Source organism: Schistocerca piceifrons, chromosome 1 (assembly GCF_021461385.2).
Source record: "Schistocerca piceifrons isolate TAMUIC-IGC-003096 chromosome 1, iqSchPice1.1, whole genome shotgun sequence".
NCBI classification, from domain to species: domain Eukaryota; kingdom Metazoa; phylum Arthropoda; class Insecta; order Orthoptera; family Acrididae; genus Schistocerca; species Schistocerca piceifrons.
In genome coordinates, this window is record NC_060138.1 from 922,887,327 (window position 1) to 922,912,197 (window position 24,871).

General features: G+C 46.7%; 1 protein-coding gene across 2 annotated transcripts in view; it reads right to left on the reverse strand.

Moving 5' to 3' along the window:
• LOC124769376 (ATP-binding cassette sub-family C member 5-like) overlaps positions 1-24,871 on the reverse strand; it is a 298,192-nt gene that overhangs the window by 255,913 nt on the left and 17,408 nt on the right. The window contains exons 2-3 of one of the 2 annotated variants that reach the window (XM_047249493.1): positions 9,271-9,342; positions 5,078-5,204 (exon numbers count right to left, since the gene is read on the reverse strand). In XM_047249493.1, the coding sequence (XP_047105449.1) occupies positions 5,078-5,204; positions 9,271-9,342 (199 nt within the window). Of the gene's footprint in view, positions 1-5,077; positions 5,205-9,270; positions 9,343-24,871 lie in introns of those variants that run through there. The other variant, XM_047250268.1, reaches the window with a different exon arrangement.

Sequence of the window (24,871 nt, forward strand, 5' to 3'; positions counted from 1 at the left end):
GATCCTAATCCTACTCCTAATGATCCATCTCCCCAAGACACTATCCAAATTGAACCCTGCCTTGGAACAGTTCCGTCCTCTGTCACAGCGGGACCCACATCCTCTTCCTCAAAATCACCCTCTCCAAACCTTCCAAGAATTTCTGACTTCCAGCCTTGCTTCTCAATCCTCCTTAAAAAACCTTAATCCTACTCCCAACATCACCACTGCTGAAGCCCAAGCTATCCGTGATCTGAAGGCTGACCGATCCATCGTCATTCTTCCGGCGGACAAGGGTTCCACAACTGTGGTACTTGATCGTCGGTAGTATGTTGCTGAGGGACTGCATCAGCTTTCAGACAACACCACATAAAAAGTTTGCCAAGGTAATACCATTCCTGATGTCCAGGCGGAGCTTCAAGGAATCCTCAGAAACTTAGGCCCCCTACAAAACCTTTCACCTGACTCCATCAACCTCCTGACCCCACCGACACCCCGCACCCATACCTTCTACCTTCTTCCTAAAATTCACAAACCCAATCATCCCGGCCGCCCCATTGTAGCTGGTTACCAAGCCCCCACAGAACGTATATCTGCCTATGTAGATCAACACCTTCAAGCCATACTTCATCAAAGACACCAACCACTTTCTCGAACGCCTGGAATCCTTACCCAATCTATTACCCCTGGAAACCATCCTTGTAACCATTGATGCCACTTCCTTATACACAAATATTCCGCACGTCCAGGGCCTCGCTGCGATGGAGCACTTCCTTTCACGCTGATCATCTGCCACCCTACCAAAAACCTCTTTCCTCATTACCTTAGCCAGCTTCATCCTGACCCACAACTTCTTCACTTTTGAAGGCCAGACATACCAACAATTAAAGGGAACAGCCATGGGTATCAGGATGGCCCCCTCGTACGCCAACCTATTCATGGGTCGCTTAGAGGAAGCCTTCTTGGTTACCCAGGCCTGCCAACCCAAAGTTTGGTACAGATTTATTGATCACATCTTCATGATCTGGACTCACAGTGAAGAAGAACTCCAGAATTTCCTCTCCAACCTCAACTCCTTCGGTTCCATCAGATTCACTTGGTCCTACTACAAATCCCATGCCACTTTCCTTGACGTTGACCTCCACCTGTCCAATGGCCAGCTTCACACGTCCGTCCACATCAAACCCACCAACAAGCAACAGTACCTCCATTATGACAGCTGCTACCCATTCCACATCAAACGGTCCCTTCCCTACAGCCTAGGTCTTCATGGCAAACGAATCTGCTCCAGTCCGGAATCCCTGAACCATTACAACAACCTGAAAACAGCTTTCGCATCCCGCAACTACCCTCCCGACCTGGTACTGAAGCAAATAACCAGAGCCACTTCCTCATCCCCACTAACCCAGAACCTCCCACAGAAGAACCCCAAAAGTGCCCCACTTGTGAAAGGATACTTTCCGGGACTGGATCAGACTCTGAATGTGGCTCTCCAGCAGGGATACGACTTCCTTAAATCCTGCCCTGAAATGAGATCCATCCTTCATTAAATCCTCCCCACTCCACCAAAAGTGTCTTTCCGCCGTCCACCTAACCTTCGTAACCTCTTAGTTCATCCCTATGAATTCCCCAAACCACCTTCCCTACCCTGTGGCTCCTACCCTTGTAACCGCCCCCGGTGTAAAACCTGTCCCATGCACCCTCCCACCACCACCTACTCCAGTCCTGTAACCCGGAAGGTGCACACGATCAAAGGCAGAGCCACGTGATTTACCAACTGACCTGCCTACACTGTGAAGTTTTCTATGTGGGAATGACCAGCAATAAACTGTCCATTCACATGAATGGACACAGGCAGACAGTGTTTGTTGGTAATGAGGATCACCCTGTGGCTAAGCATGCCTTGGTGCACGGCCAGCACATCTTGGCACAGTGTTACACCGTCCGGGTTATCTGGATACTTCCCACTAACACCAACCTGTCAGAACTCCGGAGATGGGAACTTGCCCTTCAGTATATCCTCTCTTCTCGTTATCCGCCAGGCCTCAATCTCCGCTAATTTCAATTTGCTGCCGCCCATACCTCACCTGTCTTTCAACAACATCTTTGCCTCTGTACTTCTGCCTCGACTGACATCTCTGCCCAAACTCTTTGCCTTTACAAATGTCTGCTTGTGTCTGTGTATGTGCGGATGGATATATGTGTATGTGTGCGCGCGCGAACGAGTGTATACCTGTCCTTTTTCCCCCTAAGGTAAGTCTTTCCGCTCCCGGGATTGGAATGACTCCTTACCCTCTCCCTTAAAACCCACATCCTTTCGTCTTTCCCTCTCCTTCCCTCTTTCCTGATGAGGCAACAGTTTGTTGCGAAAGCTTGAATTTTGTGTGTATGTTTGTGTTTGTTTGTGCGTCTATCGACCTGCCAGCACTTTCGTTCGGTGAGTCACATCATCTGTGTTTTTAGATATATTTTTCCCACGTGGAATGTTTCGAATTGAGGTTCGAGTCCCAGTCCAATACACAGTTTTAATCTGCCAGAAGCTGAATTTTATTATGTTGGCAGTTCAAATGTTGTGAAGGATGTATCTTATTGCCTGGTGATACCAGTTCACAAACACAACACATCATCCAAACATACTCATTTACATATTTACATCTCCACCACCATAAAAAGTGGCAGTGGAGATGTAAATATGTAAATGAGTTCAACATTTATATTTATTTAAATGGCTAAGCTGAAAATGCGTTGTCATTGTCTCCTATTTATTCACTAGTAGTTTATTTTCCGTAAGTTGACAGAATATTGTAATTGATTTCCCAATTGTTGGCAGCAGTTTCAGTCTAGTCTGTTACTATTTCTTCCATATAGTTTTGTTCAAATTTTACTTGAACTCGATTCTCTGATCTCCTAGTAAGCAGTTTTTTACGGAAGTACATAATGCTCTTTATTGTGCGCTCTCAACATCTGGTTGTTCCTAATGAAAATTTTGTGTTATCTATGTTTTACTTTCTTAGCAGCTTAGTTTCCCTGTAACTGTTTGTTCACATTATTTTTCACACATTATTTTGACTTCATATTTTGATATGTTTATTTCTTATGATAATGCAGTGCCTATATTATTCTGATTATGACGCAAAGTTCCTTTGGACCATGGTACAAGTAAAAAATTTACCTGGAAAACAGAGAATCTTGAGAACTGCTGGGCATCTTGAACGGTTATATTAAGGTCCGAAAAATTTACACTAGAGCATCATAGTTCTATTGTTAACAAAATTTTATTATCAGTACGATTTTTTACTCTACAGCAGTGTGTGCACTGGTTTGAAGCTTCCTAACAGATTATGACTGTGTGTCGGCCCATCAGGACTCAAACTTGGGAGAGCATATATGGTCAGAAGTAAAGCTGTACAGGGTTAAGACATGATTCATGCTCGGATAGCTCAGTCAGTTGGCCATGTGCCCCCCCCCCCCCCCCTCCCCACCCAAAAAAAAAGTGAGGTTTGAGTCCCAGTCCAATACACAGTTTTAATCTGCCAGAAGCTGAATTTTATTATGTTGGAAGTTCAAATGTTGTGAAGGATGTATCTTATTGCCTGGTGATACAAGTTCACAAACACAACACATCATCCAAACATATGATTCAGTATTTAATTTTGCAGCTCAGTGGCTCTTTCAGTAAGAAAACTTGTTCAAAATTGTCTATGAAAATTTCAGATAGTAAGTGAAAACCCATAGCTACGCTATCAGACTTTTTATAATAAGTGCTCTCAAACTACAAATAATTCTGTTTACCACATGTTTGAGTGGCAACGACTGTGTAATATAATTCTACAGTATTTACTTGAGGTTTGTGCCAAAGACCTGTTAACATGTTCATACACTTATCACTGGACACATTTGTAAATAAGTAGTGATGTCAAATGGTACTAGCTTAGAACTGTGTGAGACCTGTATGATCTTAAAATTATCAACTGACGCCAAACTCAGAGTTAAAATTTGTTTTCTTTAGAGATTGTTCAAACTGAGCATATTTAATGCCCCTGTTTAGCACTTTGAGCTCAGCAGTCATGAACATTTCATTTTTACACTGTCACACACATTGTGATCAAAACTATTGAACTTGCATAGATGTGCAATGGTCATAATACACATGTGACTAACTTTTAAATATAAACTTAGGTTATCACAGATTCTGTGCTGGTTTCGAATTTCTTCTTTCAACCACACTCTCTCTCAACAATCTTGACACTCTTCGTTGATACTGGAGATGTCCATCTCAATTTAATGTTGACATACCGGTATTTTGGAGTTATGTTCTGATGTAAACATTCCTTGCTAAACCAAATATATTGTGTAGTCATTAATGAGATTTTTAATAATGGATTTAAACTACTGTTCCCTATCTCCAGGGTAAACTATGCCGTTTTTTTGCAGACTACTGGGATGCTGATGAAACCTGTGCATATTTCCTTCACCGTACAGTCGGACAGGAATATACTGCGTGCATATCTCAGCCAACAACATACATGAAGCAGTGCACAAGTAAACAGACATATTTATATGATAAAAGATAATTTGAAAGATCTCTTAAAAATAAGATTTTTGCTGGCATAGGTCTACTAAAAATCCCCATATTTTAAGGAATCACTTTATTTTCTCATACTAAAATATGGCTTACTATAGTTAACAACAGAATACTCCATCAAAGGCTCCCTCATCAGAAACTGTATCCAGAAACTACACTTGTACATGTAGGTGAAACTTACATGATATTACAATAATGTAGGAAAAAAGAGCAGGAAATTTAAAAATACAAACTTACTGTGTTACACTTTAGAAATTTTATGAATCTTTATCTTCACATCCACGACCAAGATAACCCCAAAATAATTTTGTTGTGACATCAATAATAAAAATAGAAATTTTCGTAATGAAACAGAATACACTACATCCCACACAATTGTTCACAGATAGAAAGAAAAATAATATGTTATTTTTTAGGTGATTCATTTTCAACAGAAAAACAGTCTGTAACATTTTATCTAACTATATAAAAGGAACCACAGGGAAAAATTACTGATAAAAATCCTATACACACCTGTAAATCAAACAGATCATCTTCAGTCAGACCCTTCCTGTAAGCTTTCCACATAAGTCGCGACATCCATGTAATAGCAACAAAAGAGAACATTCCAGCTGAATTACTTGGCATTGCATGACTATCACTGTGACAAAAAAAAAAAAAAAGCAGTCAACAAGAATGGTAAAGCTTGTGACATATACAATTTAAATGTGTCAGAGTGATTCAGATATAATTTTGTATATTGGTTGACGAGAATAAAAATCCATCATGAAAACAATAAAAAAAAATGGCAGCGTGTTTCTCCACAAGCAGTCCAGAGGAATTTAGCTAGAATTTGTCATAACATATAGTTTCTGATACTGTTACAAAAATATAACATCTATTTTTCAGATGGTGAAATCTGAAATTATCATTCTCATCTGCCCATCTGCTCCCCCCCCCCCCCCTTTCCTCCTCAACCACCAAGTAATATTTTGCTTGTTCTTGGGTGGAAGGATTTAAGTTCACAGGATAAAATGTTTTGCAATGTAATCAATTCCAGTTCCTACCAAAATCTTGCAATATGTAAAACAATTAACACATTCTGTTTTATTACACACACCTGCAATGCTATTTTGAGTGGTACACATCCCTAGGCAGAGAGAGACTATCAGCTTTAACGTCCCAGGAAAAGGACGGCAATTACAGGCCCACACTGTCATGCACTGAGTAACACATGAACGTAACACCAGAAAGGATTATATTATGGAGCCCCAAATCTGACATGTCTTAAATTAAAGCATTTAATGCATCATTAACTTTGGGCACTTCTTTTTTCATGATACATAGTTGTAAAAGTCACCATCACTTCAAATGGCACTATTTGCAATATAAAGTCAACTTGTGGAGTCCCAGCCAAGAGAAGAATATTTAACAGGATCTTTCCACAATTTCTCTTCGCTCCAAACCTCACCACATGGGTCAGTGCGTGCAGTTGCAGTGATGTCGCTGGCATATTCTGTGCTACGAATATGATTTATGCGCATGTAAGTCTAGTGTGTATGATATGCTGCACACAATGCATGTAATTATGATCCATAAAGTGCTCCACAGAATTGTCTTTACAAGTTGTATGCATTTAAGTGGGTATGTGATCATCAAAATTACAAAATAAATATTTAATTTCTGCTGCTGCATGAGGCAGAAATAAACATTCTTTTCCTCAGATTTCACCAAAGTACAGTAGGGAACTTTTCTATGTCACTGACATGTCTTTTTACTAAAACGTATGAGGATAATCCCTTGATGATAATGGAAGTTTGGGTCCGGTGGCAACAGATGCATGGATAGCCTAGTGGTAAGGCGACTGCTCGCAATAAAAGGGGAAATCCAGGTTCAAGTATTGCCCAGCACAAATTTTCACTGTCGTCATTCCATTATACAGATGATGGTTGTTTATATACGCAACTGTGAATACACTTAATGTACTTTCATAATGGCTGTAGTCACTTAACTGTCTGATCCTTCAAACATGCATGTGTGTCTGAAGGAACATTGCATCATACTTGTGAACAACACAGGAGCCGTTTCCTAATAACGTAGATTTTCTATTCTGAGGCTCCTGGGTTTTCTATGCTACAGCATGGTCAGATGCTATGTTATTTTTAAATGCTGTTAGGAATACAATTGACATCTAATGTCTCATTTTATTCATTCTTATTTATTCATTTTATTTATTCTATTTATTCTCATACTTTTATCCACTAATCACTTGAAATAATTTTGTATTTTTTCTTGCATCAAAGCCATCCTGGCAGTAGTTGATGAGAAAGCACGTATTATGAAACTTCCTGGCAGATTAAAACTGTGTGCCGGACCGAGACTTGAACTCGGGACCTTTGCCTTTCACGGCCAAGTGCTCTACTAATTGAGCTACCCAAGAACGATTCACACCCCATCCTCACAGCTTTACTTCCGCCAGTACCTCGTCTCCTACTTTCGAAACTTCAGAGAAGCTCTCCTGCGAACCTTGGAGAACTAGCACTCCTGGAAGAAAGCGACATGGCTTAGCCACAGACTGGGGGATGTTCCCAGAATGAGATTTTCACTCTGCAGCGGAGTGAGCGCTGATATGAAACTTCCTGGCAGATTAAAACTGCAAGGTTCACAGGAGAGCTTCTGTGAAGTTTGGGAAGTAGGAAACGAGGTACTGGCGGAGGTAAGGCTATGAGGACGGGGCGTGAGTCGTGCTTGGGTAGCTCAGTTGGTAGAGCACTTGTCCGCAAAAGGCAAAGGTCCCGAGTTTGAGTCTTGGTCTGGCACACAGTTTTAATCTCCCAGGAAGTTTCATATCAGGGCACACTCTGCTGCAGAGTGAAAATCTCATTCTGGAAGCATGTATCATGTTGCATTAGGCCCTTATGGTAGTGAATGGTTAGGTGCACACATTTGAAAAATGTAATGCTGTGCAGTTTCACACTTTCTTACTATTTGGAGCCCAAACTTTTGCATCAACCAGTGTGAAGTTTCTGTTGCATGAATGTGCAATGGCATTGCTCCCTTTGTTTGTAACAACAATGGGCTGGGTTTAGGCACATGCCAGAGTGCTGCAGGGGTATGTGAGAGAGAGAGAGAGAGAGAGAGAGAGAGAGAGAGAGAGAGAGAGAGTGCCTGAGCAGACATGTGGACTGGTCATGTGTGTGAATTGATTAACACCTTTATTGATGATTTCTCCCCCCTCCTTTCTTTTTTCTGTATATAAACTGAAGTTCCACACTCACTGTCTGTATGTATGGTCTAATCTCAAGAGCTACTGTAGTAATTTTGATACACACAGTGGACTGGTGTAACTGTCCCGCCTACAAATGAGTGGCTATAGGGACCTTTGATGCACAGTTTGCTTTGTTAATGGGTTTCTGTTGGGCAGTCTGCTCATGTCTTTAGGTGCCGCAACACACTGGTGAAACTGATACTATTCAGTTACCTAATGTTTTTCTCTTACTTTCTAATCATAATGGTATGCAGTGCCCCACAAACAAAATTACCGCTAATGTCACTCAAGTCGTCAAGCTGTAGATACTTCGTGCTATCCAGATGAAGCTGGGAATGGTTGTTAGTTCAGGTATAAATGGGCAACCAGTTTCTTTGTTGGATTTTTGATAAGATTTAATTTCTTAACTGTTAATTTTTGAGCCACTGCAGGCTCGACATCAGACTGAGGTGTTAACAGGAACATTACCATGGGCAGCTAGACGTGGTCATTGTGAATGCGCTGCCTCATTGTATCCATTGCAAACACATACCAGTAATGTACATTTTCAGCTTATGCATACAGCTATGGAGTACTTAGCTGTACTTGGTTTTACACTTATTCTCAGTGAATAAGCTACAGTTGTGTCACCAATCTGCCTTGCTGATTAACACATTTGTAAACTAATAACCACATACCAAACAATAACAGCATATTACAATTAAGATCCATGGAACATGCAAATAACTAACTTAATTGCAGATAAATCAATGAAAGATATCAAACATTTCCAGTTAATTTGTAAATAACATTGTCACAATGTTTTGATTGAAAATGATGGATATCAATGAGGTTAGACTGGTAAATAAAAATATGCGTGGATGATGCAGCTGTGCTGACATTCCAAATTATTTGAAAAAACAGGATACAAGTTGACAGCTGAGCTACTATCACTACCCATTTTTGATGTGCTTGTACACTGTGCTGTGCTTCCTCTGAACACTGAATGGTTGGCATCTGTACACTAAACTCTTTTTCAGTTTTTGAATAAAAATTTCAGATTTTATTTCTGTTTGCAGAATATCAGCATATTCAGAATCTTACAGATTTTTAAAACATGTAGACACCCACAGTACCTTTCAATAAATTCAGATCTGATGTGGGGTGTTCTTCCTGAAGGCAAGTGTAGTCTACATGAACAAAGATATTAACTCTCGATGTCTTTTAGTAATTCAGTGCTAACAGCAGATGAATATCACTCTCTAAATTGCAATGATTTTCAAGGCTTGTAGGAGGAAGACAGCTAAATTTTAGCAAATGACCGAGACTGAGGTTTTTAACAAGGAGTTCTAGCACACAAAATGGTTGTCCTGTACATCAGTTACAATTCATTCCAAATTCTAATGTGCTATGAGTAATTAGTCTATATAATACTACAATTCTGCAGTCTGCTTAAATTATTTAACTATAATATACTTACGCAGGAGCAGGGCGGTATGGCAGAAAATGTTTGAGAGCTGGAGCATAACGGTTTTTCTGCTTTTTGACATTCCTGCAACGGCAAAAAGGGACAATTAAGTTTAACACACAATCTTTTAGGCAGAAAAAAGAAAGCATATTTAATTTATTACTAGATTGCTTATAAGAAATAAGAACAATTACAAGAAATTTGAAGCTAGTGATGACATTGTATAGTCAATACTACAGCAGAAAGGGAACAACAATTCAGTTCCATGTCAGTTTACACACAAATGACACTGTGTGTTGGTCTCCCTGTATCTTAAATGTATGTTCACTCACAGCACACGACATAACATACAATTCTGTAACAGAGGGATTAATTAAATGTAGTATTACAAGACAGGGACCCGTGTTCCACAGAACATGTCCTGATGGAGAACTTTAAGAGCTGCAAAAAGGTCAAGGTGCACATTAGACTACAGTATTGGTTTACTATTTGTGCACTTAAAACTTCAATAATTTAAAATAATAAAATTGGCAGGAATGCTGCTATGAGCACATTAAAAAGGGCTGATGCATCTTTAGCTTGTGTCTGTATATGTGCGGATGGATATGTGTGTGAGTGGGAGTATATATCTGTCCCTTTTTCCCACCTAAGGTAAGTCTTTCCGCTCCCGGGATTGGAATGACTCCTTACCCCCTCCCTTAAAACCCACATACTTTCGTCTTTCACTCTCCTCCCCTCTTTCCTGATGAAGCAACCATGGGTTGCGAAAGCTTGAATTTTGTGAGTGTGTTTGTGTTTGTTAGTGTGTCTATCAACATACCAATACTTTCGTTTGGTAAGTTACACCATCTTTGTTTTTAGATATATTTTTCCCACGTGGAATTTTTCCCTGTATTATATTTAGTTATGTTAAGCTTTATATGTGCATGACAACACTGAACGTTCTGGAAAACAAATCCACAAAACCAAAACAAGTGCGTCGACGCAGAAGCAAATAGTGACTGTAAAGTAACACATTCCACATCATAACAAATTATTATGCCTATGACCAATGAGACAAATATCAAACCAATTATTTGGAAAAGTAGGATTTCAAGTCCTAATGTGCTTGTAAAGGAGGACAATGATCATAACAACAACTCTGACTTCACTCATACTGCACTTTACAGTCTCCCTCTTCTACTTTCCTACCTCCAGCACCTGACCTACTCCCCAAGTCAATGTGTGCCATGCACAACTACCCCAGGCTACAGCCAGAATGAGCTCAACGGTAACACATTCATCCCATGTAGCTGCTGCCTCCCCCTTTCAGCTGTCAGCCACTCTTCCCCAAACCTATCTCCCATTTCCTGTCTCTCCTTCACCGACTCCACGTACACAACCCCTTACCCAAGTCTAACTGATGAGCCTATCAATGACTCTGAGCCTCAACTAATATGTGAAATGTTACCTTTACTCCTTGAATTACTTATATGACATTTGCATGACATTTAATAAAAATATAAATAATACAATCCTGACTAAACTACCAACGCAAAGTTACCTGTGAATTGAGAGAAATTTACCACTTCAAAACTATCAGTTTCACCTGTCATCGCTCGTTTAGTACCTCCACCCACTCATTATACCACTTATACAACTCTTCAACAAAGAAGTAATAGTGCTGAAGGAGAGAGCATGAAACACTATTTCCATTTAAGAATCCCTTACTGATATGTCAGCTTGTCAGCTTGCTCATTTCCATGGATTTCCACATGCTCTGGTGCCCAGCACAATTACTATTCTTTTCCTCGCTGAACTGGATTGGATTGATAGGGTTAAAGGTACCAAACTACAAGGTCATCAGTCCCTCCATCCTACATGGATCACGACAGAAATAGTCCTCTGAGAGTAAGGACACATAATAAATCTTTAAGAACCTGATTGCAACCGAGAATCAATAAAACCAAGAGATTGCAGCAATTAAAAGTGAGGGAGGGGTGAGAAGGAGTAAGGTTTGCAAGTTACTCAGCCCGCAAAGCAGGTAGAGGCCCCTGGCACATGTTATGCAGTGGGAAACACACCCTTTGCATATGACCAAGGTTCATTAACACTAGAAATGTAGACAAGCTGATACAATCACAGGAAAGAGAACAATGATGATGATGATGAGACATTAAAACAATGAAAAATGAAAAAAATTAACAAGAATTAAAAGTTGAAAGGGTAGGAGCCTAGTGAAACCAATGAGCGAGGGCAGCCATGGGGCTCCTGGGACACAGCAGGCGAAGGGTGAAGGGGTGTCCCTCTGACCCATCAAGCAGTTGACAAAGTCAAAGTGCCCTACATCAGATAAAGGAGTACAAACTGCCTTCGTGGTTGAAATATAAACCCAGATCAGCAGCTTGGGTGTCATCCACCAGCACCAGAGGCTGCGTGTCAGGAAGCAGGAAGTTTGTGATTTTGACGTAAGCAGCCAAATTAGGACAATCCAGTAAAACTGCCATGGTCCCCTTTATTGCCCGCAGTTTGCTCAGAGAACTAGGACACACCATTCCGGGTTACAAGCTTACAACCTTCCTGCAATTGATGGCGTACAATTGACCAATGGTCCGGTTCCAGTATCTCTCTTCTCCGAAGTCAGCACCATGGTAGCCAACTTGGCCAATCATTCAGCATGTTCATTCCCTGGGATCCCAACATGACCAGAAGACACAGTGATCAAGATCAGAAAGGAGATCCTGGATAGTTACAAAAAATGGGTATTGAGGTTAGCACTGATCGACAGTGTGAAGGCTACTCAAGGAGTCACTGCCAATTAAGAATGTCTTATCAGACCACGAACAAAGAACAAACTTGATTGTGGGCTCAAGTGACAGAAACAAATTCAATAGTGAATACAATGCATTCATTTATCAGAGAGCATACACTGCCCTCCAAAAGTTTGGAAACACCATGCTGCGTATTATAACAAAGAAAGATGGAAGTGATCTATATGAGTTATTGGTTAGAATATGGAATAGCAAGCTCAAATAACGGTTAATAATGACGTGTACAGTATTGTACACTTAATTATTATACATACATACTGGAACATACTACTATTGCTCCATTTTATGTAAACCAACATTACCTGTTCAAGCAGTTCTACTAAACACGCCAGGTGGCACGAGTAGACTGCGTGGCTATGTAGAGGTACATTGTTTACATTTCTGTTCACTTGTAGTTGCGTTTGCATAATGGTATAATACGCCGTGAAAGTAATTGAAAATGGCCCCAAAGCGCGAGATTCCTTATGAATCACAGGTAATGATAATCACTTTGCATCAAGAAGGCAATAGTGTCCAACAAATAGCAAAGGTGGTGGTGGTGGTTGTTGGTATGTTTAAGGGGGACTAAACAGCGAAGGTCATCAGTCCCCCATTCCAAAATCAGGCGAGCCGAAAAGCTAAGGAGCAGATAAAAACCAAAGGGGGAGGAGACGTCCCCCCAGGCACTAAAAGAACACAAATGCAGCAACAAACACTACAGACAAGAACAGGACAGAGGAACACCAGACAGAAAGAAACAGAAGAAAGGAAGATGGCCGGAGACTAGTTGACTGACCACGAGAACAAAAATGGGAAAGAGCCAACCATCTCACGGCACACCAGAACAGCAACAGACACAAGGACAAAAGACACAGAAAGGGAAAGGCGCAGGACCTCCCTAAATCGAACCATAAAACGGACTACCACGGATAAAATTTAAAACGTCATCAGCCATGGAGGCATCGTCAGATAAAACCAAAGCCAAAGTGCCCGGGAGAGTAAAAGATTGCCGGAGTGTGCGCAGTCGAGGACACTCCAGCAAAATGTGGCCGACCGTCAGCCGGGACCCACACCGACACAAGGGGGGATCCTCCTGACGCAACAGATGGCCGTGCGTCAGGTAGGTATGGCCGATGCGCAGCCGACACAGGACTACCGAGTCCCTGCGAGAAGCCCGCAGGGAGGAACGCCACACATCGGTCGTCTCCTTGACAGCCCGCAGTTTATTCGGGGCTGTCATGCCACGCCACTCAGCAGCCCACATCCCACTCAGCTTACGGCGCAACACCAGCTGCTGGTCGCGAGCCGTAAGGCCGATCTCCAAAGCCGGGGCGTCGATCGCCCCTTTGGCCAGCCTGTCTACACGTTCGTTCCCTGGGATGCCAACATGACCGGGCGTCCAAACCAGGACCACCGAACGACCAGAACGGGCAATGGCGGAAACAGATTCCTGAATGGAGGACACCAGAGGAGAGAAGGGATAGCAGCGGTCGATGGCCTGAAGGCTGCTCAGGGAGTCACTGCAGATGACGACGGACCTACCTGAGCAGAAACGCATATGCTCAAGAGCGCGCAATATGGCCACCAGCTCTGCAGTAAAAATACTGCAGCCAGCCGGCAAGGAGCGCTGCTCAACATGGGTACCATGAGCAAAAGAGTAGGCAGTGCGACCATCAACCAGGGAACCATCAGTGTAGACAGTCTCACAGTCCGAAAATGAGGCGAGGAGAGCAAGAAAACGGCGACGGAGGGCCACAGGCGGAACCGAGTCCTTGGGTCCCTGTGCCAAGTCCAGACGGACGGACGGCCGGGACAAACACCAGGGCGGCGTAGGTGCACGGACCCGGAAGGGAGGCGGAAGAGGGAAGGAACCCAATTCCGACAGCAGGGACTGAACGCGGACAGCGACGGAAAGCCCAGACCTAGGTCGCCGTTCGGGCAGATGGAGGACCATGGCAGGGAAAAGCAAGCGACGATTGGGATGGCCTGGCGAGCAATGTACGTGGACAGCATAGTCGGCGAGCAGACGATGGCGGCGAATCCGCAGCGGTGGAACCCCGGCCTCCACCAGTAGACTATCCACGGGGCTCGTTCGAAAAGCGCCAGTTGCAAGCCGGACCCCACAGTGGTGTATGGGGTCTAACAACTGCAACACTGAGGGCGATGCAGACCCATAAGCCAGGCTCCCATAATCAAGCCGAGACTGCACAAGGGCTCTGTACAATCGCAGCAGCGTGCAGCGATCCGCACCCCAAGACGTGTGGCTAAGGCAGCGGAGGGCGTTGAGGTGCCGCCAGCATTTTTGCTTCAGCTGAGTAAATGAGGAACCCATGTGAGCCGGGCATCAAACACGAGTCCCAAGAAGCGGCAAGTGTCCACCACTGCAAGCAAGTGGCCGTCGAGGTAAAGGTCAGGATGAGGGTGGACCGTCCGACGCCTGCAGAAGTGCATAACCTGAGTCTTGGCAGCAGAGAACTGAAAACCATGAGCCAGAGCCCATGATGCTGCCTTGCGAACGGCGACTTGCAACCTGCGTTCGGCGACTCCCGTAGTTGTGGAGCTAAATGAGATGCAGAAGTCGTCGGCATACAAAGAAGGAGACACCGACGACCCCACTGCTGCAGCCAGACCATTAATGGCCACTAGAAATAACGAGACGCTCAACACCGAGCCCTGCGGGACCCCATTTTCCTGTATATAAGAGGAACTAGAGGTGGCACCGACTTGCACCCGGAAAGAGCGGCGCAATAAAAAGCTTTGAAGAAAAGCCGGGAGCCGACCACGAAGACCCCACCCATGCAACGTGGCGAGGATGTGATGCCTCCATGTGGTGTCATACGCCTTCCGCAGATCGAAAAATACAGCAACGAGATGCTGACGTCGGGCAAAGGCCGTACGGACAGCAGATTCCAGCCGCACCAAATTGTCCACTGCAGAACGGCCCCGACGGAAGCCACCCTGGGATGGAGCGAGGAGACCGCGCGACTCAAGGACCCAACACAAACGCCGCCCCACCATACGTTCGAGCAATTTGCACAAAACGTTGGTGAGGGTAATGGGACGATAGCTGTCCACCGCCAGTGGGTCCGCACTGGGTTTCAAAATGGGGACAATAACACCCTCCCGCCATTGCGACGGGAACACGCCTTCGCTCCAAATGCGATTAAATATCGCGAGAATGTGTCTCTGGCAGTCCCTGGAGAGATGTTTCAGCATCTGTGCGTGGATGCAGTCCGGTCCTGGTGCTGTATCAGAGCAATCGGCGAGGGCAGCGAGGGATTCCCTCTCGCTGAAAGGAGCATTGTAAGTTTCAGAACGACGCGTGTGGAACGATAATGGCGTCTGCTCGGCCCGCTCCTTGAGAGAGCGAAAGGCGGGGGGATAATTTGCGGTCGCAGAGCTCGTAGCGAAGTGCGCAGCAAGGTGTTCAGCAATGGCGGCAGCGTCCGTGCACACAGCGCCGTCCAAAGAGATCCCAGGGACACCCATAGGGGTCTGGTGTCCATAAATCCGCCGGATCCGGGACCACACGAGCGACGGGGAGACACGGGAGCCCAAGGAGGAAACATACCGCTCCCAGCACTCCTGATTACGCCGTGCAATAAGACGACGGGCGAAGGCACGGAGCCTCTTAAAGGCGATGAGGGTCTCCAGAGACGGGTGCCGCCTATGACGCTGGAGAGCCCGCCTACGGTCGCGAATAGCCTCAGCAATCTCCGGCGACCACCAGGGGACGGCCTTCCGCCGAGGGAGGCCAGAGGAACGGGGGATGGTAGCCTCGGCCGCTGAAATGATGGACGTGGTTAAAACACGGACCACCTCGTCAATGTCACCCTGTGGAGGAGACTCAATGGTTGCAGCGGAAGTAAAAGCCGGCCAGTCAGCCCTGTGGAGAGCCCAGCGGGGCAAGCGCCCAGAAGAATGACACCGGGGCAGTGACAAATAGACGGGGAAATGGTCACTACCACACAGGTCAGGATGCACTCTCCAGTGGAGGGATGGGACAAGTCCAGGGCTGCAAATAGAGAGATCGATGCCCGAGAACGAGCCATGGGCCACACTGAAATGCGTGGGAGCACCGGTGTTCAAGAGGCTAAGGTCGAGTTGAGCCAACACACGCTCCACGGCCCGACCGCGATCATCGGCGACAGTCCCACCCCATAGAGGGTTGTGGGCATTGAAATCGCCCAGCAGCAAAAAAGGTGGCGGCAGTTGGGCTATCAGAGCAGCCAGGACATGCTGCGCGACAGCACCATCAGGTGGAAGGTAAATACTGCAGACGGTGATAGCCTGTGGCGTCCATACGCGTACAGCGACAGCCTCTAAAGGCGTCTGGAGAGGGACAGACTCGCTGTGCAGAGTGTGAAGGACATATATGCAGACGCCACCAGACACCCTTTCATAAGCTGCTCGGTTCTTGTAAGAACCCCGATAGCCACGGAGGGCGGGGGTTCGCATCGCTGGAAACCAAGTTTCCTGGAGAACAATGCAGAAGAAAGGGCAAAGGCCGATAAGTTGGCGGAGCTCAGCTAAATGGTGGAAGAAACCGCTGCAGTTCCACTGGAGGATGGTACTGGCCATTGCTGGGAAAGGCGTGACGGGACGGGGAAGGCAAATTACGCCGCTGGGTCACCTGCTGCCTCCAAGTGAGCACCTGCGCCAGTGCTTTCCATGGCGTCAGAGGGACTGGCGAGATCGAGGTCCTCAGCGGACGCCAGGATCTCCACCTCGTCCTCAGACGCAGAGTTTGAAGGTTGCGGTGGGACAGGTGCCACCGCAATGTCAGGTTGCTTGGGAGCCTTTTTCTTCAACGGCTTCGCACGCTGTGCCTTGGGAGGGTCTGGCTGGGAGGGCCCCACTGGGTCAGTCTCAGGGACGGACGACGACCGTGAAGCCCTATGACCAGCGACCGGTTGTTGTGTCAAAACTTTTCGTGGGTCCGCATTGACACTGGGCAAAGCCTGGGAAGGGAGGGCCCCAAGGGACCCCTTCCTGGCTGGAGTGGCCGAAGAAGCCCTACGCTTCTCCGGCTGGGAAGGGGGGACGAATGTCCCCGATGGTTGGGGTGGTGTTGCTCCTGGAGTAGATGGAGCAACAGTGGGCGAAGTGCCCCCCACAACCAAGGGGGCCGGTGCATTGAGACATAGCTGAGAGGCAGCAGTACGTGACGACACGGGAGAGGATCGGACTGCTTGTGCAGCAGCGGCATAGGTGGATGTCATGGGCACGGGATGTAGCCGTTCATATTTCCGCCTTGCCTCGGTGTAGGTCAGGCGGTCCAGGGTCTTATATTCCATTATCTTCCTTTCCTTCTGGAAGATCCGACAGTCCGGTGAGCAGGGGGAATGGTGTTCTCCACAGTTAACACAAATGGGAGGCGGAGCACATGGAGTATCAGGATGCGAAGGACGTCCGCAATCCCGACACGTGATGCTGGAAGTACAGCGAGATGACATGTGCCCGAACTTCCAGCATTTAAAACACCGCATCGGAGGAGGGATATATGGTTTCACATCACAACGGTAAACCATCACCTTAACCTTTTCGGGTAAGACATCACCCTCAAAGGCCAAGATGAAGGCACCGGTGGCTACCTGATTATCCCTCGGACCCCGATGGACGCGCCGGACGAAGTGAACACCTCGTCGTTCGAGGTTGGCGCGTAATTCATCGTCGGACTGCAGAAGAAGATCCCTGTGGAATATAATACCCTGGACCATGTTGAGACTCTTATGCGGCGTGATGCTAACGGAAACATCCCCCAACTTGTCACAATTGAGCAACCTCCGTGACTGGGCAGAGGATGCCGTTTTGATGAGCACAGAACCAGAGCGCATCTTGGACAGGCCCTCCACCTCCCCGAACTTGTCCTCTAAATGCTCCACAAAAAACTTGGGCTTGGTCGACATGAAAGATTCTCCATCAACCCGCGTACACACGAGGTACCGGGGTGAATATTCTCCACTGCCTTCTTTAGCAAGTCGTTCCTCCCATGGAGTAGCTAGGGAGGGAAACGATCTCTGATCCAATTTCTTCACGTTGAGGTTAGACCTCGATCGCTTAGAGACTGCTGGTGGAGGCCCACCAGCGATAGATGATGTACCACGCTTCATTGCGGGTCATCCGCCCTGATGCCACCTACTCCGACCAAGGGCCCTCCCCACGGGCGCCACCCAGCCACAGCAAAGGCCACCTGGCAGGATGGCCAGTGCCGGGAGTCCTGATGCCCCAGGGAGATGGGCATCTACTCCTTGGCATACGTGGGGAGTGAACGGCTCAGGCATCAGTAGAGCGATCCCTGTGTTGTCAGGGGGCTACAACCAAGAGGGTACATGGCGACCCCACCACAACGGACTGGCTACCGTGCTGGATCTTAGGTGCAAAAATGGCCAAGGTCGTCGTCACAGTTAAAAGAAACACTGCAGAGTGCAGCGTGGTAATCGCCCAAGAGATCGAAAACGAGCGGGACACCATGGCAACGACGAGAAAGACGGCTATAGGTCTAATTGCACGAAGGATACAGTGCACCATGTAAGGTGCCCTTCCCCAATTGGCTCGCTCTTCGGAATAATTTAGATAGATGGAGGTCAAACCCGAGAGGGGACCATCACATAAGGCCGAAACGTTTGAGACTCCTTTTAGTCGCCTCTTACGACAGGCAGGAATACCGCGGGCCTATTCTAACCCCCGAACCCGCAGGGGGAAAATAGCAAAGATACTGAGATTTCCATCAGCGGAGTTGTCAAAACCATACACTGTCATCGAGAAATAGGTTCCTATGGGAATCGTCCTCACTCGGGAGCACCTAGGAAAATATCAGAATGCCAGGAAAATATCAGTATTTGGTAGTGACCAGTAAATGTAACAGATTAAAAACTGTCCGTGAAGTGACTGCTGAACTAAATGCAACGAGGGATACACTGGTGAGTGAGTCAACAGTGAGACAACAACTTCTGAGGTTATGTAGCAACAAGGAAACCACTGTTGCACCCTGTTAACAAGAAGAAAAGGCTTCAGTGGGCTAAGACACACCAACAATGGACAGTGTGGGAATGTGAAAGAGTCTTATTCACTGATGAATCTATGTTCGAAATATTTGGAAGTAAATGCAGTCAATTTGTACACTGCTTACCCCACGAACGCTTGAATCCTCAGTGTGTAATTCCAACTGTAAAGCATGGAGGGGCTTCTGTGATGGTATGGGGATCCTTTGGAGGGAATAAAGTCAGAGATTTGGTGAAAATAGACGGAAAAATGAACCAAAAGGATTATCATGCCATTCTCCAGCGACATGCTAAGACATCTAGTTTGCGTCTGATTGTGAAAGGGTTTGTCTTGCAGCAAGACAACGCCCCAAAACCTATGTCTCGCTTGTGTAAGAACTATGTGAAGTCTCTAGAGGTCCATAAAATATTGAAAAACATGGAACGGCCACTCCAATGCCCTGATTTTAACCCAATCGAGCTGCTACAGAATGAATTGGACAGGAGGATCCGAAAATGGGAAATCATGGGTGGGTCACAATTGTGGGAGGTCCTGCAGCAAGAATGGAGATTAATTCCAACTGAAACCTTGGCAAAATTGATGCAGCGTATGCCGAGTGTGCGCAAGGCAGTGATGAAAGCAGAGAAACATCCTAGGGTGTGGTATACGCCACAGGGGCATATGTGATTGCTCCCTCACAAGAGGCAACAATGGGGCAATCTGGAGTTCAGGGCAAATACACTGTATGCAAACTGTGATTGTGACTCCAGTCCTGGGCCTGTATTGTGGGAGGTGGAACTCCATACCAGGAGAAAGAACATGGAAGTTCAGATGATCCGGGGAGCAGTGAATGCGTATCACATAACTGAGCAGCAGCTGTTAGCAGCAGCTGTTAGCATCTGACCCGTGGTGGACGGACCCCAGCCTCCACGACTAGGCTGGTCACAGAGCTAGTCCAAAAAGGCACTTGTTGCATGTTGGAACCCACAGTAATGTATTAGGTTACGCATTTGCAACACAGTGGGCAATGCCAATCCATATGCCAGAATCCCATAATCAAGACGGGAGCTTTTTAAAGCCACTTTTAAAGCCACATAAACGTAGAATGATATGCATCCCAGCTGGTGTTACTGAGGCAGCAAAGAGTATTAAGGTGTGACCAGCATTTTTGGTTAACTTGGCGAAGATGGGGAAGCCACATGAATCGGGCATTGAAGACCATTCCCAAAAAGCAATAAGAGTCCACCACACTGAGCACCGATGTAGAATTTTCGTTGTGGATGGACAGTACAATGGCAATGAAAGAGCATGACAAATGTCTTCGCAGCTGGAAATTGGGCCACGGGTGAAAGGCCAGGACTTCGCCTTTCACATGGCAACCTGCAGTTGGCATTTGGCAACACCCATAGTTGAAGAGCAACAATAGAAGCAAACATCATCAGCATACAAGGACAGCGTCACTTTAGATCCCATGGCTGTAGCTAGACCACAAAAAGCCATAGAAAATGTGGCATCCACAATACAGTTCTTTGGAACCCTGAACTCTTGTATATGGAGGGCAGGCAGTTCTGTGTGAGGCACTAACTTGAAGCACCAACTTGAACCTGGAAATTATGACATGATAAAAAGTTGCAGAGACCCTACTTATGTAGGGTAATGAGAATGTGATGACACCATATGGTGTCATAATCCTGTGCAAATCAAAGATGAAGACAGTGGTAAGGTGTTGTCAGCAGGCAAAAGCCTTCCGGATAGCAGACTCTAGAGAGACCAATTTTTGTTTTGGTTTTAGGGCGCAAAACTGCTATGGTCATTAGCGCCCGGTCCGTGACTTAGGAAACAGTAAAAAACCGAAAATGGAAACCAGCAGCAATGGGAACGAAAGTCATAAAATGGGAGAAACTAAAAGCAGAAGAAAGGCTTAAAAATCCACTACAGAAAGGGGTTGGTTGTCCCCATAAAAGCTTCAAATGACTGACGTCATTTCACTGGCACTAATAAACTTGAGAACGCGGTCGGCTGAGCGCGTGTCATCTGCTAAAATCGACGATATATCAGGCGATAGCTGCAGACGGGAGCGTAACGGATTAAAATAGGGGCACTCAATGAAAAGGTGTCTTACCGTCCACAGCTGAGAGCAGTGGGGACAGAGTGGGGGAGGATCGCCGCTTAAAAGATGTCGATGGCTAAAAAGACAGTGCCCTATCCGGAATCTAGTTAAAATTACCTCCTCCCGACAATGCGTTCGGGAGGAAGAGGTAAAAGCACAAGGAAGAGCTTTTACGTCCCGCAATTTATTATGGGGAAGTGTCGACCAATGCGCGTGCCATAAATAAACAACACGACGACATAAAACGCTCCGTAGATCGGCGAAGGGAATCGATTGAAGAGCTGGCCGAAGAAGAGAGACTGCAGCCTTGGCTGCAATATCGGCCGCCTCATTTCCACAGATACCAACGTGTCCCGGGAGCCAGAGGAACGCCACCGAGACGCCCCCCAGGTGGAGCAAGCACAGACAGTCCTGAATCCGGTGGACCAGAGGGTGCACAGGATAAATAGCTTGGAGACTGAGGAGAGAGCCGAGAGAATCTGAGCAGATAACGTACTGTATCCGCTGATGGTGGCGGATGTAGTGGACAGCCTGGAGAACAGCGTAAAGCTCCGCAGTATAATCCGAACACTGGTCGGGAAGCCGAAAGTGATTTGGGGTGTCGCCAACAATATAGGCACTCCCTACACCTAACGATGTTTTCGAGCCGTCGGTGTAAATAAATGTGGCGTCCGTCATTTGTGCACATAGAGCAGCAAATGCCCAACGATAAACAAGTGAAGGGGTACCATCCTTGGGAAATCGACAAAGGTCACGGAGCAGGCAGATCCGGGGACGGAGCCAAGGCGGTGCTGCACCCCAAGTTGTCAAGAAGGTTTTAGGAAAGCGGAAGGAAAGAGAATGGAGCAGTTGACGGAAGCCGACTCCCGGTGGTAGTAGGGAGGAGGGGCGGCCTGCATACCCTACATCAAAGGAGGCGTCGAAAAAAAATGTCATAGGCTGGATTAGCAGGCATGGAAGACAGATGGCTAGCATAACGACTCAGAAGGACTGCTCGCCGATTGGACAGCGGAGGTTCAGCAGTCTCAGCATAAAGGCTTTCCACAGGGCTGGTGTAAAAAGCTCCAGACACTAAACATAATCCATGGTGGTGGATAGAGTCGAGACGCCAAAGAATAGACGGCCGAGCAGAGGAGTAGACTATGCTTCCGTAGTCCAATTTCGAGCGCACTAAGGCGCGATAGAGGCTGAGAAGGACCACTCGGTCCGCTCCCCAGGAGGTACCATTCAGGACACGGAGGGTGTTGAGGGATCGCAGACAGCAAGCCGAAAGATAGGAAACGTGGGAGGACCAGCACAGTTTCCTGTCAAACATATGACCCAAGGATTTAGCGATGTCAGAAAACGGAAGGTTGACAGGTCCTAGATGTAAGGAGGGCGGAAGAAACTCCTTACATCGCCAAAAATTAACACAAATGGTCTTACTGGCAGAAAAACGGAAGCCGGTTTCGATGCTCCAAGAGTGGAGGCGATCGAGACATCCTTGAAGACGTCGTTGAAGAAGGCCGGTCCGTTGAGAGCTGTAGTAGATCGCAAAATCGTCCACAAAGAGGGAGCCCGAGACATCAGGAAGGAGGCAATCCATAATTGGATTTATGGCAATGGCAAACAGTACAACACTCAGCACGGAGCCCTGGGGTACCCCGTTTTCTTGGGAGAAAGTACGGGAGAGAATAGTGTTCACCCGCACCTTAAATGTGCGGTCTGGCATAAATTCGCGAAGAAAAAGGGGCAGCCGACCTCGAAAGCCCCAAGAGAACAGTGTGCGGAGGAGCCTGTCCTCCAACAGGTATCGTATGCTCTCTCCACATCAAAAAATATTGCTACTGTTTGGCGTTTCCGGAGAAAATTGTTCATGATATAAGTGGAGAGAGCAACAAGATGGTCAACTGCAGAACGATGCTTTCGGAATCCGCATTGGGCAGGTGTTAAAAGACTGCGGGATTCCAGCCACCACGCTAAACGGTAATTCACCATACGCTCCAAAACCTTACAGACACTACTCGTGAGAGAAATGGGGCGATAGCTAGAGGGGAGATGTTTGTCCTTTCCAGGTTTCGGAACAGGAACGACAATAGCTTCCTGCCATCGTCTGGGAAAAGTACTGTCGGTCCAAATTCGATTATAAAGGCGAAGGAGGTAACGCAGACTATGGGTTAATAAATGCAGCAACATTTGGACGTGGATACCATCCGGTCCTGGGGCGGAGGAGCGAGAAGAAGAGAGTGCATGTTGGAGTTCCCGCATGGAGAAAACAGTATTGTAGCTTTCGCGATTTTGAGAGGAGAAAGCAAGAGGTCGCACTTCCGCTGCATGTTTCTTCGGGAGAAACGCTGGCGGGTAATTGGAAGAGCTCGAAATCTCAGCAAAGTGCTGACCCAACGAGTTAGAAATTGCGACGGGGTCCACTAATGTATCACGCGCGACAGTAAGCCCAGAGACCGGGGAGAAACTAGGCGCACCTGAGAACCGTCAAAGCCGACTCCAAACTTCCGAGGAGGGAGTGAAGGTGTTAAATGAGCTAATAAAGAATACCCAGTTTGCCTTCTTGCTATCGCGGATGACATGACGACATCGTGCACGGAACTGCTTATAGCGGATACAGTTGGCCAAAGTAGGATTGTGGCGGAAAATGTGGAGAGCACGTCGCCGCTCACGTATTGCGTCACGGCATGCCTCGTTCCACCAAGGAACTGGGGGGCGCCGGGGCAATTCGGAGGTGCGTGGTATTGAACGTTCCGCAGCTGTAAGAATAACGTCGGTAATATGTGTGACCTCGTCACTGATGCTGGGAAAGTGACGGTAATCGAATGTCGCTAGAGACGAAAAAAGGGTCCAATCAGCTTGGGCAAACTTCCAGCATCGCGGGCGCATGTATGGCAGTTGAGGCTGCAGTCTAAGGACACATGGGAAGTGGTCACTCGAGTGTGTATCATCCAGGGCGAACCATTCAAAGCGCCGAGCTAGCGGAACAGTACCGACCGCAAGGTCCAAATGAGATGAATTTGTCGTGGAGGCAGACAAAAATGTAGGTACCCCAGTGTTGAGGCAAACTAGATCCGCTTGGTGGAAGATGTCTAGCAATAGTGAGCCACGTGGACAAGGATGTGGAGATCCCCAAAGCAGGTGGTGGGCATTGAAGTCCCCAACCAGCAAATAGGGGGGTGGAAGCTGACCAAGAAGATGAAGGAGATCAGCTCGTGCCATCGGTGTGGACAATGGCATGTATACAGTACAAAGAGAGAACGTGTATCCAGAAAGGGAAAGACAGACGGCGACAGCTTGGAAGGAACTGTTTAAGGGGATTGGGTGATAATGGAGAGTATCATGGAGAAGAATCATGAGTCTTCCATGGGCTGGAGTGCCTTCAACAGAGGGGAGGTCATATCGGACGGACTGAAAATGAGGGAGAACAAAGCGGTCATGGGGACGCAGCTTAGTTTCCTAAAGACAGAAGATGACCGGCAAGTAGGATCGTAAGAGGATCGACAATTCATCCCGATTGGCTCGAATACCGCGGATATTCCAGTGGATAATGGACATAGGGTGAACAGAAAATGGAGGAATGTGACCAAGGTTGCTGTCAACTCAACGACTGCTCAGAGCTTGCGACCGACAGCATGGAATGGCATTCAGCCGAAGGCAGAAGATCCTGATCCATAGGTTGTTCAGGAGCAGCTCCTGCCACCAGCGATCGGCCAATTGATCGGCCGCCAGCAGTGCGCCTCGG